This window comes from Podarcis filfolensis (genome assembly GCF_964270895.1).
Source record: "Podarcis filfolensis genome assembly, chromosome: 18".
Classification (NCBI taxonomy): domain Eukaryota; kingdom Metazoa; phylum Chordata; class Lepidosauria; order Squamata; family Lacertidae; genus Podarcis; species Podarcis filfolensis.
This window is the reverse complement of record NC_139622.1, coordinates 2408293-2421297: the sequence shown is the minus strand read 5'-3', so window position 1 is coordinate 2421297 and position 13005 is coordinate 2408293. Positions and strand designations below refer to the sequence as shown.

The 13005-nt window shown below is 49.5% G+C and overlaps 1 protein-coding gene across 2 annotated transcripts in view; it reads right to left on the bottom strand.

Moving 5' to 3' along the window:
- NCAN (neurocan) overlaps nt 1–13005 on the bottom strand; it is a 61630-nt gene that overhangs the window by 22801 nt on the left and 25824 nt on the right. For both annotated transcript variants that reach the window (XM_083594365.1, XM_083594364.1), the window contains 4 exons: nt 11696–11870; nt 9649–9776; nt 4816–5109; nt 698–1723 (listed from right to left, as the gene is read on the bottom strand). In XM_083594365.1, coding sequence (XP_083450491.1) covers nt 698–1723; nt 4816–5109; nt 9649–9776; nt 11696–11870 — 1623 coding nt within the window. The remainder of the gene's footprint in view (nt 1–697; nt 1724–4815; nt 5110–9648; nt 9777–11695; nt 11871–13005) is intronic.

Below are 13005 nucleotides of genomic sequence, written 5' to 3'. Positions count from 1 at the left end.
AGGCGGCATAGGTTTACCCCTGGGGTAGATCAGGCCAAGAGAGCAACAGAGAGAGGATAATAATAATAATAATAATAATAATAATAATAATAATAATTTTTATTTATACCTCCCCCCCCCCCCGCCAGAGCCGGGCTCAGGGCGGCTAACACCAGTAAAATTACAGTAAAAACATAATAGGGGAAAAAACCCAATTTAAAATACAGGTTAAAATGCAATTTAAAATGCAGCCTCATTTTAAAAGTAGCCCATTGATCAAAACCATAAGAGGAGGGAAACATAAGGGTCAGACTGAGCCAAACCAAAGAGATGTCAAGTCCCGCAGGGCCCTAGTCTCTTGTGCCAGAGGGTTCCACCAAGTCGGAGCCACTGCTGAAAAGGCCCTGGCCCTAGTTGAGACCAATCTAACCACCTTGCAACTTGGGACCTCCAAGGTGTTGTCATTTGTGGACCTTAAGGTCCTCCGCGGGGCATACCAGGAGAGGTGGTCCCGTAGGTAAGTGGGTACGTGATGATGATTTGTACCCCACCCATCTGACTGGGTTGCCCCAGCCACCCTGGGCAGCTTCCTCACAGGGCTGTTGTGAGGTGGCAAGGATGAACCATGCACACGTCACCTCGAATGTGACTCATTGCACCTTCAGAGCACAAGCTCTGGGTTTGACTGAAATGAAAACAAATCTGGAGATTCGCTTACCATTCCCTTCCACTTCGTTGGAGAAGGCGTAGATTACCCCGCCCCGTAGAGCAGAGGCAGGGCTCGGTGCCTCCCTCGCGGTGGCCTCGATGGAGTTGTCTGCCATCGTGCGCACCGCCAGTGCCAGGACAGAGAGCGTCGTGGGTACCGCGGTGCCGTCTCCCCCGTTGATGCTCGGCTGGCTGCCACCACTGTCTCCTTCTTCCTCTCGCCGTCTCTGGAAGTAGCGGCCGTTTAGCCCAGAGTAAATGCTCTTTCGGGTGGATTCGGGGAGGCCAGCAGGAGCCGGAGGAGCCTCAGTGCCAAAGGGGTGGCCTCCGTGAGACACCGGGGGGAGGGCTGAGGTCGGACGCCCCTTGGGGCTGTGGGTCCGGAACGGGGGCTGGGGGCTGAGTGAGCTGCTCCCTTCTGCGGTTCCATGCAGCCAAGTTGGAGAGGTTGGATGGGCAACATCCTCAGGTGGTAAGCCATCATCAGAGTCTTCCGAAGGAGGGGACTTGGTGATGGTTTGACCGGCTTTGGCCGACTCTTTGCCAACGGTCATCTCACCATGCTCCTTCATCTCATCAACCGGAGTTTGGTCAGCTGTATCCAATGGATGTCCACCGTCCGCCCCACCCGGGATGGAGACGGTGAATGGTCTTGTAGATGCAGGACCTTCCAAATCCAAGGGGGTTGCCTTTGGGGCTGGTGCCGCCCTCTCCTCCCACGGATCCACAGACCCAGCCGGGAAAGCCGTCACCAGCTGGAGTTGCTCGTCTTCCTCCAGGAACGGGACGGCGGCCTTCTGCGAGGGAGCATAGGGATCCTTTGAGAGCTCTTTCGAGTCTCCTGACATGACGGCGTCGTCGTTCTCCTTGGGGAAAAGCTCATTCAGCAGCGGCAAGTGGGAGTCGTGCTCCACCAAGACGTTCTCGATGCCTGGATCCTGGCTCCCCTCAGAGTCCTGATCCATGGGCTCCCGAGACACCTGGCCGTGGTCGATGCCCAATGTGGCTGGGCCTGGTTTTGTGGGCGGCTGCCAAGCTAGAAGGAGAAGAAGGGAGGTATTAGACCGCTTGGGTTTCAGGCTGACCTTTAAGCCGTGCTTTTTTTTCCTAGACAAAAGGTGGGGGAACTCATCACAAAGTTTGTTTTTTTGTTGCGGGTCCAGGTGCAGTGCCACCCCCACCCCCAGGCAGCGGCTAAATGTAAGATGTGATTAATGAACTCAGCAGACAAATACAGTGGTACCTCGGTTGAAGAACATTCAGCTTACGAGCTATTCGGTTTACGAACTCTGCAAAACCGGAAGTGGTGTCCCGGTTTGCAAACTTTATCTTGGTCTAAGAACTTTCCCAGAGCCTTAAAATGTTTCATCTTCCTAGCCATAATCTCCTGCCCTCTGAGGCATTTAGTACATAAGAATTGCCGTCCTGGGTCAGGCCCCAAGACCAGTGGCCCATCAGATGCTCCAATGGGAAGCCCACAAGTGGGGATGGAGGCGACAGCCACCTCAGAACCCTCCGGTAACAGAGGTAGATTGTTCCTGAACGTGGAGGTTTCGTGTGAGAACAGAAGAACGTTAAGGAAAGCCTGTTGGACCAGGCCATTGGCCCATCTAGTCCAGCGGCCTCTTCTCTCAGCGGCCAACCAGATGCTGTGGGGAACCAGCAAGCAAGATCTGACCACAAGAGCAGGACTCTCCCTTCCTGCAGTTCCAGAAACTCGTATTCAGAAGCATTCCGGCCTCCAGTTGTGGAGGCAGAGCCGAGCCGCTGTGGCTGGTAGCCATCGATAGCCCTCTGCTTCTCCAGTCCTCTTTTAAAGGCATCCAAATTGGTGGCCATTGCTGCCTCCAGTGGGAAGGAGTTCCACAGGCTAACTCTGTGCTGTGTGAATAAACCTTTCCTTTTATCTGCCCTGAAACTTTCAACATTCAGCTTCACTGGATGCCCATGAGTTTGAGTGGTAGGAGAGAGGGAGAAAAGTTCTCCACTTTCTCCATGCCATGCAGAATTCTCCCTCTCCAAACTGATTCTTGCGTTGCAGAGGGTTGGACTAGATGACCCTTGGGGGTCCCTTTCAACTCTACGATTCTGATTCTATACCACCTGTTAATTAGCTGTGAGAACAGGCAAGGAGAGAGGTGGAGAATAGGAAAGACCTGGATTTACGATGCTCACACACTCCTGCCCCCCCCTCCAGCCCCGGCTGGCTCCCCCCCCCCCCATGATACTGCTGCTATACAAGTACAGGCACTTTGTTTTATTAAAAGGAAGGGAGTTTGGAAATGCCATTTTATGCTCTGCCTCATGCCAAGGGTGTGCTCATAAATCAGCCGGCATCGCCAAAGGCATCTTCCGCAGTCGCTTGGGCCGACGAGAAGAAAATTGCATCCCACCGTCCCCTGACCACTTCCCAGTTCCAAGTGCGTCTGGAATGATTGCACCTTAAATTGTGTCACCTCAGAGAGGAGGGGCTGCAGGGAGCGGAGAGACGGTGGGCTGCGGGAGGGGCCCGGCAACTCCATTGCAGCACGCAGGATTTGAGCGTGGGAATAAATAAATAAATAATAAATTATTTATACCCTGCCCTTCCCAGTTCAGGAAACCAGGCTCAGGGCGGCTAACAACAAATTTAAAACACTCAATTGATGCTACAAAAAACAGCATAAAATACGGTATAAAACATAAATAACAATAAAATCAAAAATCAATTTATGGGGGAAATCCATCCAATAAACATTAGATTATCACCAGGGCTAGCTGGCTAAATTAGTCCTATTTGGGCCAACGAGGAGACCAGGAGAGAACCAGCTGTGGGATCCCAGAGTGGGTAATCTTCACAAAAAGGGGAGGGGGAAGGGGAGGGAAGGAAGGGGAACAAAAAATCAGGCCAGGTTCAAATTGAAAGCCAGGCAGAATAGTTCTGTCTTACAGGCCCTGCGGAAGGAAGTGAAATCCTGCAGGGCCCTGGTCTCCTGGGACAGAGCATTCCACCAGGTCGGAGCCATCACTGAGAAGGCCCTGGCCCTGGTGGAGGATAATCTGACTTCCTTAGGGCCCGGGACCTCTAAACTATGGTTATTCATGGACCTTAAGGTCCTCTGTGGGCAGACCAGGAGGGGCGGTCCCATAAGTACGGGAAGTCTCTGCCTTCTTCCATCCCCTGTCTAGCAAAAGGGTTTTCATAAAATTACTCCGCTGGGAGCATTTTGGCCTGGGGGTTCACTGATATGCGAATGATACCCAGCTCTACCTCTCCTTTAAATCAGAACCAGTGAAGGCAGTGCAGGTCCTGTGTGAGTGTCTGGAGGCGGTTGAAGGATGGATGGCAGTCAACAGATTGAGGCTGAATCCCAGCAAGACAGAAGTTCTGTTTCTGGGGGACAGCGGGTGGGCAGGTGTGGGGGACTCCTTGTTCCTGAATGGGGTAACTGTGCCTCTAAAGGAGCAGGTGCGCAGCCTGGGAGTCATTTTTGACTCACAGCTGTCCATAGAGGCGCATGTCAATTCTGTGTCCAAGGCAGCTGTCTATCAGCTCCATCTGAGACCCTGCATACCTGCTTCCTGTTTTTCCAGAGTCGTGAGTGCCCTGGTTATCTCCTGCTTGGACTACTGCAATGCGCTCTACCTGGGGCTACCTTGGAAGGTAACTTGGAAACGGCAGCTAATCCAGAAAGCAGCAGTCAGACTGGTGACTAAGAGTGGCTGCTGGGACCACATAACACCGGTCTTGAAAGACCTACATTGGCTCCCAGTACGTTTCTGGGCACAATTCAGAGTGTTGGTGCTGACCTTTAAAGCCCTGTGTACTTGAAGGAACATCTCCACCCCCATCGTTCAGCCCAGACACTTGTGGGAGTGAGGAGTGTGTGGACAAGGGCCAGCTTTCATCTGCCCGGAATATCCTTCAAGCAACATCATTTCATTGGAAGGAGGGAAATGAAACAATGCCGAAATGACGACAGAGTTGTTCAACAAAGAGCAAATCCTCTGTGCTGTATTTTACATACAGTATTTGCATTTCCACTGCTCTGTGTTTTGATTTTTCTCAGTGTTTGCCACAAGCTGCTTTGGTCACAGCTTGCTGCAGGAAAAGCACCATAAAACTTAAACTCAACCAATCAATCCAACCTTTGTAGCAGTAGGCATCAAACTTGGAAGCTGGATCTGGGAAGCCTGTCCGGTTTGAGAACTGGTAGACTGTCCGGACGCCAGGTTCGTCCCCACCGCACTTCTTCCGCGGGATCCGGATAGGGTAGCGGACGCTTCCGTCAGCCAGCCATCCTGGGTCGCACTGGTCCAGCCCTTCTCTCCAAGCGAGGTACAGCTGCCCTGCAGTCGCCAGCCGAGCCCCTCGGCTCAGGCAGTGCTTCTGAGCCATCTGAAATGTCAGCCGTCCGGGGCTGGAGGCATAGAACACCTTTCCTGAAAGCAGGGAATGAAAAAAAGTTTAAATTGCATTGCTATTCGTATGCACACCACTTGGCTGCTCCCCCAAATCCCCTCAAACAAACCACTCAAAGCAGTTTGCAGAAACTTGAAGCAATAAAGTTATCAGGGAAACATACTATTATTATGCAATGCAGAGGAATTACGATGGGAATTAGTGGAGGTAAAGCTAATTATTATTAACAACAACAATTTGAGGTTCCCTCTTGGACTTTTTGTTGGGAGAAGAAGTGAATGATGCAGCAACACTTTGACTAAAAAGAAATGTGGTTTAACAGAAATTGGAGAAGTTGAACCGAGTCCTTTTTCTAATGTAAAGTAGCAGGAGGAAAACAGAACCAGCCCCTTTTTGTCTTTGGTGTTTCTTATCTCTCTCGTCTCCCCTCCTCTTTTTTCCTTTCTGTTCTTGTTCTCTTTCTCTCTTCCTTCTCTTTCTTGTCTTTTCGATTCTATTTGTCGTAGGTATTACTTGAGTGTGTTGTGAAAACTTCAGTAAAAATCAGTTTGAAATACGATGATGAGGAAGAAGAAGAATAAACATACAAAACGTTGAAATTCCCAGACAGGTTAAAGTCCACATCAATTTTCTAAAGCATCTGGGCAGACTTGTCCAAACAAGAATGCTTTTAGCAGGCGCCCAAAAGAATACAGGGAAGGCACCTGTATCAATGGGCAACGAGTGCGGGTGCTGCCACACTAAACGATCTGAGTTGATGCACTTATATCATAGAGTTGGAAAAGACCCTGAGCATCATCGAGTCCAGCTCCCAGCAATGTAGGAACATGAAGCTGTCCAATGTGGAGATCAAACCCATGACCCTGGTGTTACCAGCACCATGCTAAAACTGAGTTGTTACTGGCAGGTTTGCTGCTCTGGTCTCCTTTGGGAATCATAGAATCACAGACTTGTAGAGTTGGAAGGGACAACAAGCATCATTTAGCCCATCCCTCTGCAATGCAGGAATGAATGAATTTTATTATTACGGGCACAGACCAGTTCTGGCTCACTTACAGTATCAGGAAAATCATAAAACACAACAGGAATATATTGAATTGCAATTGGGTATAACAGAGACAATACAGATATAGCGGCAGTTAAAAATATATATTAAATCTTGATCACTAAAATACAACCTAAAATTGTCATTTAAAACCTTAATCATTTTGGTAGCACAGCTTGTTCCCTAAGCTTTATGGCAGACGCACAGAATTTGGCCACCCTGAGCGTGATCTCTAGATCCTTGTCACTCTATCAGGAGTTTTAGACACTGAAGTTCAGACCCATTTGGAGATTTTTGTGTAACAGGAGTGATAAATACCGAGCGTATATCCCCGTAGAAACGGCAGCATAACAAGACGTGAGAGACAGTTTCTTGTGGGAGTCATGACAGTTTCTACCTCCATCAAGCCGCAGGGGCAGACTTGTTCCACGTATGGTTTACCCTCGAATCTGCCCTGCAATAAGGCAGATGGCAGCACGTTGAATCTAGCGAGGGTAAATGACCGTCTGTATTTGGGTATTTGTAATTTTGACAAATGATTTGCTGGGGTAAATCCTCTCCCATTATCTTTTATTGCTGGGTGTTTATTCACCTTGCTCATGTGGCATTGCAGTTCCATATCCCAAATTTGTTGGTGGATTAATTGCTCTAGCTTTCACATAACCTACAGCCATAGCTGTCAACTTACAGATTTGAAAATAAGGGACCAGCAGCCTTGAAAATAAGGGACCAGCAGCCAAAATAAGGGACCTGCAGCCTCACCTGTTCCAGGCACTCCAGTCTTCCTGTCCTCCTGCAGTCTGGTCAAACTCATGCTGGTAGCTTCGAGAACACTGTCCAACCAACTTTGTAACCAGAGGTTCAACTGAATAGAATCTGAATCACATGCACCACAAGGCCTATGCAGCCTCAACTTAAGATGGCTCCCCGGCCTGGCTTTGCACTGCAAAGTTTGCAGGAGCACGTGCAACAAAATGGCGTCCAGCATTCAAAAACCCCCTCAGCTTGCATTAACTAGCCACACACAAGGCATGCAAGCTCCACCCCCCAGTCGTTCTTAGACTTCTTATTGGGTGAGCAACACAGCCAAGCAACACAGTTGGAGCCTCCCTCCTCCCTGGCCGGCAGGGAGGGAGGGAGAGGAGCTGCTTCCTTTGAAATTTAAGGGACATCATTTAAGGGACATCCATCAATAAGGGACAGCAGCGGGACATGGCGCTAGAATAAGGGACTGTCCCTTCAAATAAGGGACACTTGACAGCTATGCCTACAGCTGTCAGGGTCTGTGGGGAAGCAATGCAGGAATCACAGCTAATGGAGACAGCTTTCTCCTCCCTGAATAGGTCTAATCCTCTTTAAAAGAGGTTGGTGGCCATGACTGCTTCTTGTGGCAGGGAGTTCCAGAGTTTAACTCTGTGTTGCGTGAAGAAGTCCATTCTTTCCATCTATCCAGAATCTCACAGTATCTCTTCATTGGATTCCCACGAGTTCTTCAGGCCACGAGGGAGGGAAGAGAAGCTCCTCTCCATCTACTCTCTCTCACTCATCATTTTGCAAACTTCTCTCCTGTCTCTCTCGTTCGCTTTTTCTTGGAACTTAAAAGCCCCAAACACTGCAGCCTTTCCAGAGTCACTCCATCCCCTTGATCATTTTGGCTGGCAGCAAAGTTGCCCAGGGTGGGGGTCCAGGGCGACCCCCGCCTTCACCCTCGGCCTTGACTGAGCTTCAGAGAGGCTTCTGCCAGACTCTGAGGTTCCTGTGTTTCTTAAACAACCATCATTACTTAAGGAACAAAGCCAAGACAGGATAAGTTACCCTTTTGTTCGATTGTTCCCTTTCTCCAGCGGAGACAAAGAGGAACTCGAGCGTGGCCGATTTATCAAAGCGATGCCTGCTTGCGATTCCCCCTCCGGGATCTCGGGAGAAGCCTGCGATGGTTTTTTGATGGTGCCTTTCATTTCATTAGCAAAGCTGTCTGGGGCTGTTGAAATGGGCCGTTTCTGCTCATCGTGACTGAGGATCAACCCCAGGCAACGATCCATCAGCGCTCCCTCGGGTTTGCGTGTATGTTTTATTTCTAAACAGACTGAGGATTAAAATCTTCTCGGGCTGTTTTCAGAAACACCGCTTGGCTGTCTGGGAACCTTTCTTCTTGACATCCACAAGGCAGAAAATGTCCCAAAACAGAGCAAAACTGGGCTTTGGTGTTTGATAAAGGGAGCTGCAGGTTACGGCCTCTTGGCAAATGCTGGATTAAGGGGTAGTGGTGAATCCAGACCCTCCAACATTTCTCCACTGAAAATAGGGACGCCCTAAGGAAAAGCATGACATTCTGGGATCAAATAAGAAACAGGGACAGCTTCTGTAAATCCGGGGCTGTCCCTGGAAAACAGGGACACTGGGAGGGTCTGTGAATCAGAAGGTGGAATCTGCAGATAAGTCTGGGGTTTGCATTGCAATCACTGGGGCGGTGGACTGGAGTTGTGGGGTGCTACTTCCCATTGCTATACTTGCTTGTGATGAGGATGTAAGAGAAACCTGCTGGATCAGACCCAAAGGGGGCCATCAGGTCCATGCATGCTTGTTTTTGAATTATTATTGTTATGCAAGAATCTTTTGCCCAATGTGGGGCTTGAACCCATGACCCTGATTTTAAGAGTCACATGATCTATCAACTGAGCTATCCCAGGAATAGCCTGCTTCCCTTTAGGAAGGTTATTTGGCATAAACACAGAACTGTAGAGTTGGAAGGGACCCTGAGGATCATCCAGTCCAACCCCCTGCAATGCAGGAATATGCAGCTGTCCCATACAGGGATTGAACCTGCAACCTTGGCGTTATCAGCACCATGGTCTAATGCTTTGGCTCTCTCTTTCTTTCTCTCTCACACACACATTTCTTCTTGAAGGAGAAATCTGGACCCATAAATTTATTTCTCTCGCATGATGCCGGAAGTTAGCACTGAAGAGGCAGCGGTGGTCTAGTGGTTAGAGTGTCAGACTAGTAACGGAGAAGCCAAGGTTGAAATCTCCACTCAGCACCTGAAGCTCAATGGGTGACCTTGGGCCTGCCACTGCCTCTCAGCCTGGCCTACCTGACTGGGTTGTTGTTGTGGCGAGAGAACTACATATGCTGCTTTGAGCTGGTAGGAGAAAAGGTATGTTATAAATGCACAAAAGAAATAATGGTAAATGAATAAGATGTCAACCCACTGGAAACAATGAGCACGACTGCTCTGAGCAGGATTAGCTGGGAGCAACCCAAAGTAAGATTCTAGGCCTCATCCTTTTCAGGCATAATGGGCATGGCTATCTTAGAGGTCCATTAACTTCAATGGGGCTTGCTCCGGGGAGAACTCGCTTGGCAACAATGCTCTGCACCCATTGCTTGTCCAAGAAACTTCACTGCAAAATTCAGAGAGGTCCGGATTTCAAAGGAGGGCTGTGGTTCTGTTTCCAAAAGTGCTGGCTGCGTATATTTCGCCCCCTGCCCCGTTTGCATGGGCCGTACTCACCCCGAAGCTCCTTCGAGTAGCAGTAGACATCATAGGCCTCCCCGGCGTCCCGCTCCCCATAGCTCCGGACTCCCGGGAGGGTGTTGCGATCCCCGTAGCAGCCAGGCCTCGAGAGGGTGATGGGGTACCTGTGCCAGGAAGGAGCAGGGGAACGTTGGATGGGAGGGAAGACGGAGAGGGAGCACTGCAAGCCAGGATTCTCCCAGAATCCTTTGCCAAAGGAAAAGAGCTGGTTGGATGGAGGTCCAGCAGCTGGAATGCCTTTGAAGGGAGGGCGGAAGAACAGAGCAGGGAGGCAACCCAGGGGGAGGAGGGGGAGAGGGGAATGGGGGTGGGAGGCAGGACAGGGAGCCCACCTTGGTATCAGCACGTATCACAATTACTCAGCAAAGGGTCCCTATTTGTTTCTCCCAGCCCCCCTCTTGGAAGCTACGAAGGAAAGGCAGACTCTCCAATGTTTCTCCAATGAAAATAGGGACATCCTATTTTCCTGTTCGGGGAAGTTTTTAATGTGTGATGTTGTATTGAGGTTTTACTGCTCCTTTTTTTTGTGGGGAGCTGCTCAGAGACGCTGGGGCAACCCAGTCAGATGGGTGGCATAATATGTTGGAGGCTTCCAACATATATAAAAACATAATAAAACATTAAATGTTAAACAAATTCCCTATACAGTGGACGCTCGGGTTGCGAACGTGATCCGTGTGGGATGCACGTTCACAACCTGCAGAGTTCGCAACCCACGTCTGCACACACGCGGGTTGCGATTTGGCACTTCTGCACATGCAAAAAGCACCATTTAGTGCTTCTGCACATGTGCGACCGCTGAAACCCGGAAGTAACCCGTTCCGGTACTTCCAGGTTTTGGCGGCCTGCAACCCCAAAAAACACAACCTGAAGCGTCTGGACCTGAGGTAGGACTGTAAAAGGTTTGCCTTCAGATGTCTTCTAAAGGTTGTGATTTACTTATCGCCTTGGCTTGGGGGTTGCATAACTCCAGACCCTCCAACATTTCTTGGATGAAAATAGGGACGTCGTAAGAAAAAGCGGGACATTCCGGGATCAAATCAGAAACCAAAACAGCTTCCTTAAATCCAGAACTGTCCATGGAATATAGGCACCCTTGGAGGGTCTGGAAAGGTTGCATATTTATTAGACTGTTTCTCACTTTATTAGACTGCTGTAAGAAAATGAGAAGAGCATCTGCTGGATCAGAGGGCCACCTTGTCCAGCTTGCTGCTCTCCCAGGGGCCAGCCAGGGGTCCCAATGGGAACCCCATAAGCAGGATCTGAGAACAGAGGAAAAACTCCCCTCTTGCCATTTCCAGGAACAGGGATTCAAAGATAGACTGCCTCTGATGCTGGAGGGGATGTAGCTGCCTTGTTTATTATTATTTTTTAATTTATTAATCCATTTATTTAATGGACCTATTTACTGTATTTTTTGCTCTATAAGACTCACTTTTTCCCTCCTAAAAAGTAAGGGGAAATGTGTGTGCGCCTTATGGAGCGAATGCAGGCTGCACCCTGCTTTCACTGCGCAGCGATCCCTCTTGCTGCTCTGCCTTCTGAGATTCAAATTTTTTTTTTCTTGTTTTCCTCCTCCAAAAACTGGGTGCGTCTTATGCTCTGCTGCGTCTTATAGAGTGAAAAATACGGTATTAAATGGATCTACCGCTTGGGGTTTTTTTCTGTTAAAAAATAACAACCTCAAAGCGGTTTACAAAAAGAATGACGCAATCAGAAAAAAACTAAACCCTCAAAAAACTAAAGCACATCAGCGGTCGAGATATCTGGGCAGACTTGCCTAACCAAAAATGTTTTAAGCAAAAAGGTGCCTGCGTGATATCAAGAGCCATCAAGCTCCAAAGTGTAAGAAGCCACCTACAGGTAGCTACTGACAGCCTAGGAATTTTTATATTCCTTCCCCCCTTTAAAGCTGTCCCAAATTGGGGGACAAATTGACGTATTAACCGGTGGCAGAATTGAGACAGGAAATCAGGATTGCAGATGCCTTCAGAGAACGGTGGCAGATGCTTTCTCCATGTACCTGACGGTGCGGTCAGAGAGCCACCCTGCGTCACAGTTGTCATAGCCATCCTCGAAGGCCACTTGGAGGTGGTCAGGGGAAGCGATGACGGCCGAGTTCTCCTCGCATGCCTTCTGGGCCTCTGGGAAGGTCAGCGCGTAGCGGTTGCTGGCAGCTCGGTAGTGGAAAACCACACCTGGGCGGGCAAGGAAATGGGCACAAGAGGGTGTAAAATTCCTAGGCACCTATCCTGAGGACCTTCGTGGCATTGCTCGCTTTATATTTTTCACTTCCTTCTAAGAGCTGGTTTCAATACCCTTTAGCAGGCAGGCAGAGCAAGAGCCAGCAGTAAATCTCACTGTTCAAGCTGGAGTTAACTCTTTGTTAGCAAAAACACGATCTGCACAGACTTGGCTGAGCATCAGGCCTAATCAGCACAGGCGCTCATCCCCAGTAGGTCTTCTCCCATGAAGCAGTTGCTGAGATTGACAGTCCCTGCCTCCCCACAGCTGTCTAAGTCCCCTCCTCTCCAGGGTTTTCCCCAAGCAATCGGAGACTGGGCCGTCATGCAGCCAATCTCTCCTCCACCCTTTTCATGCCTCTCCTGGTTCTGGGAGGCCAGCGGGGAGGGGAGCTTTTTGCAGCAGGAGGGGGAGACAGCTGTGACTCTCTACCAGCCAGACTTCCCCTCTGCCTCCTGGCCTCCCTCCTCTCCTGCTTCAGTTTCTGCCTCTGATTCTGGACTTCCCTCTGCCACAGATTCACCCCACTCACTAAGTCCTGTTACCTCTTCAGTTCCTGGCACCTCCTCCTCCCCCCAGGCTTCTCCTTCTTCTCCCTCTGACCGCTCATCACTGTCCCACCACCCCTCCCTGGGCTCTGAGCCTTCTTCCCTTGGGGGTTCCCCAGCTGGTTCCTTCCATCCAACCAGTCCATGACATCAGACCCCTTGAGGAACTGTGGAGGTGCCACTACTGAAAAGGCCCTGTTCGCTGAAGAGACCCGCCTCGTTTCAAACAAGCAAGACCAGGACAAAAACTCCCTCTTAAGAATCCGCTGCTACTGGGAAAAGTTAAATCTTTCAGCAGAGAATATTCATTTGAATGATATACCTGTTGTATGGAAATTAACAATGGGACAATGGAAATGGATTCTATGCGCCCTAATGGTGGCCAAGAGACTGAAACTGATGAATTGGAAAAATAAAGATATGATACCACTTAATCAATGGACCGACAATATGACAACACTTGCAACTTATGAATGGACTGCTTACAGACGTAGACTTTGTTCGGACAAATATGACAACATTTGTAATAAGTTTTTACAGA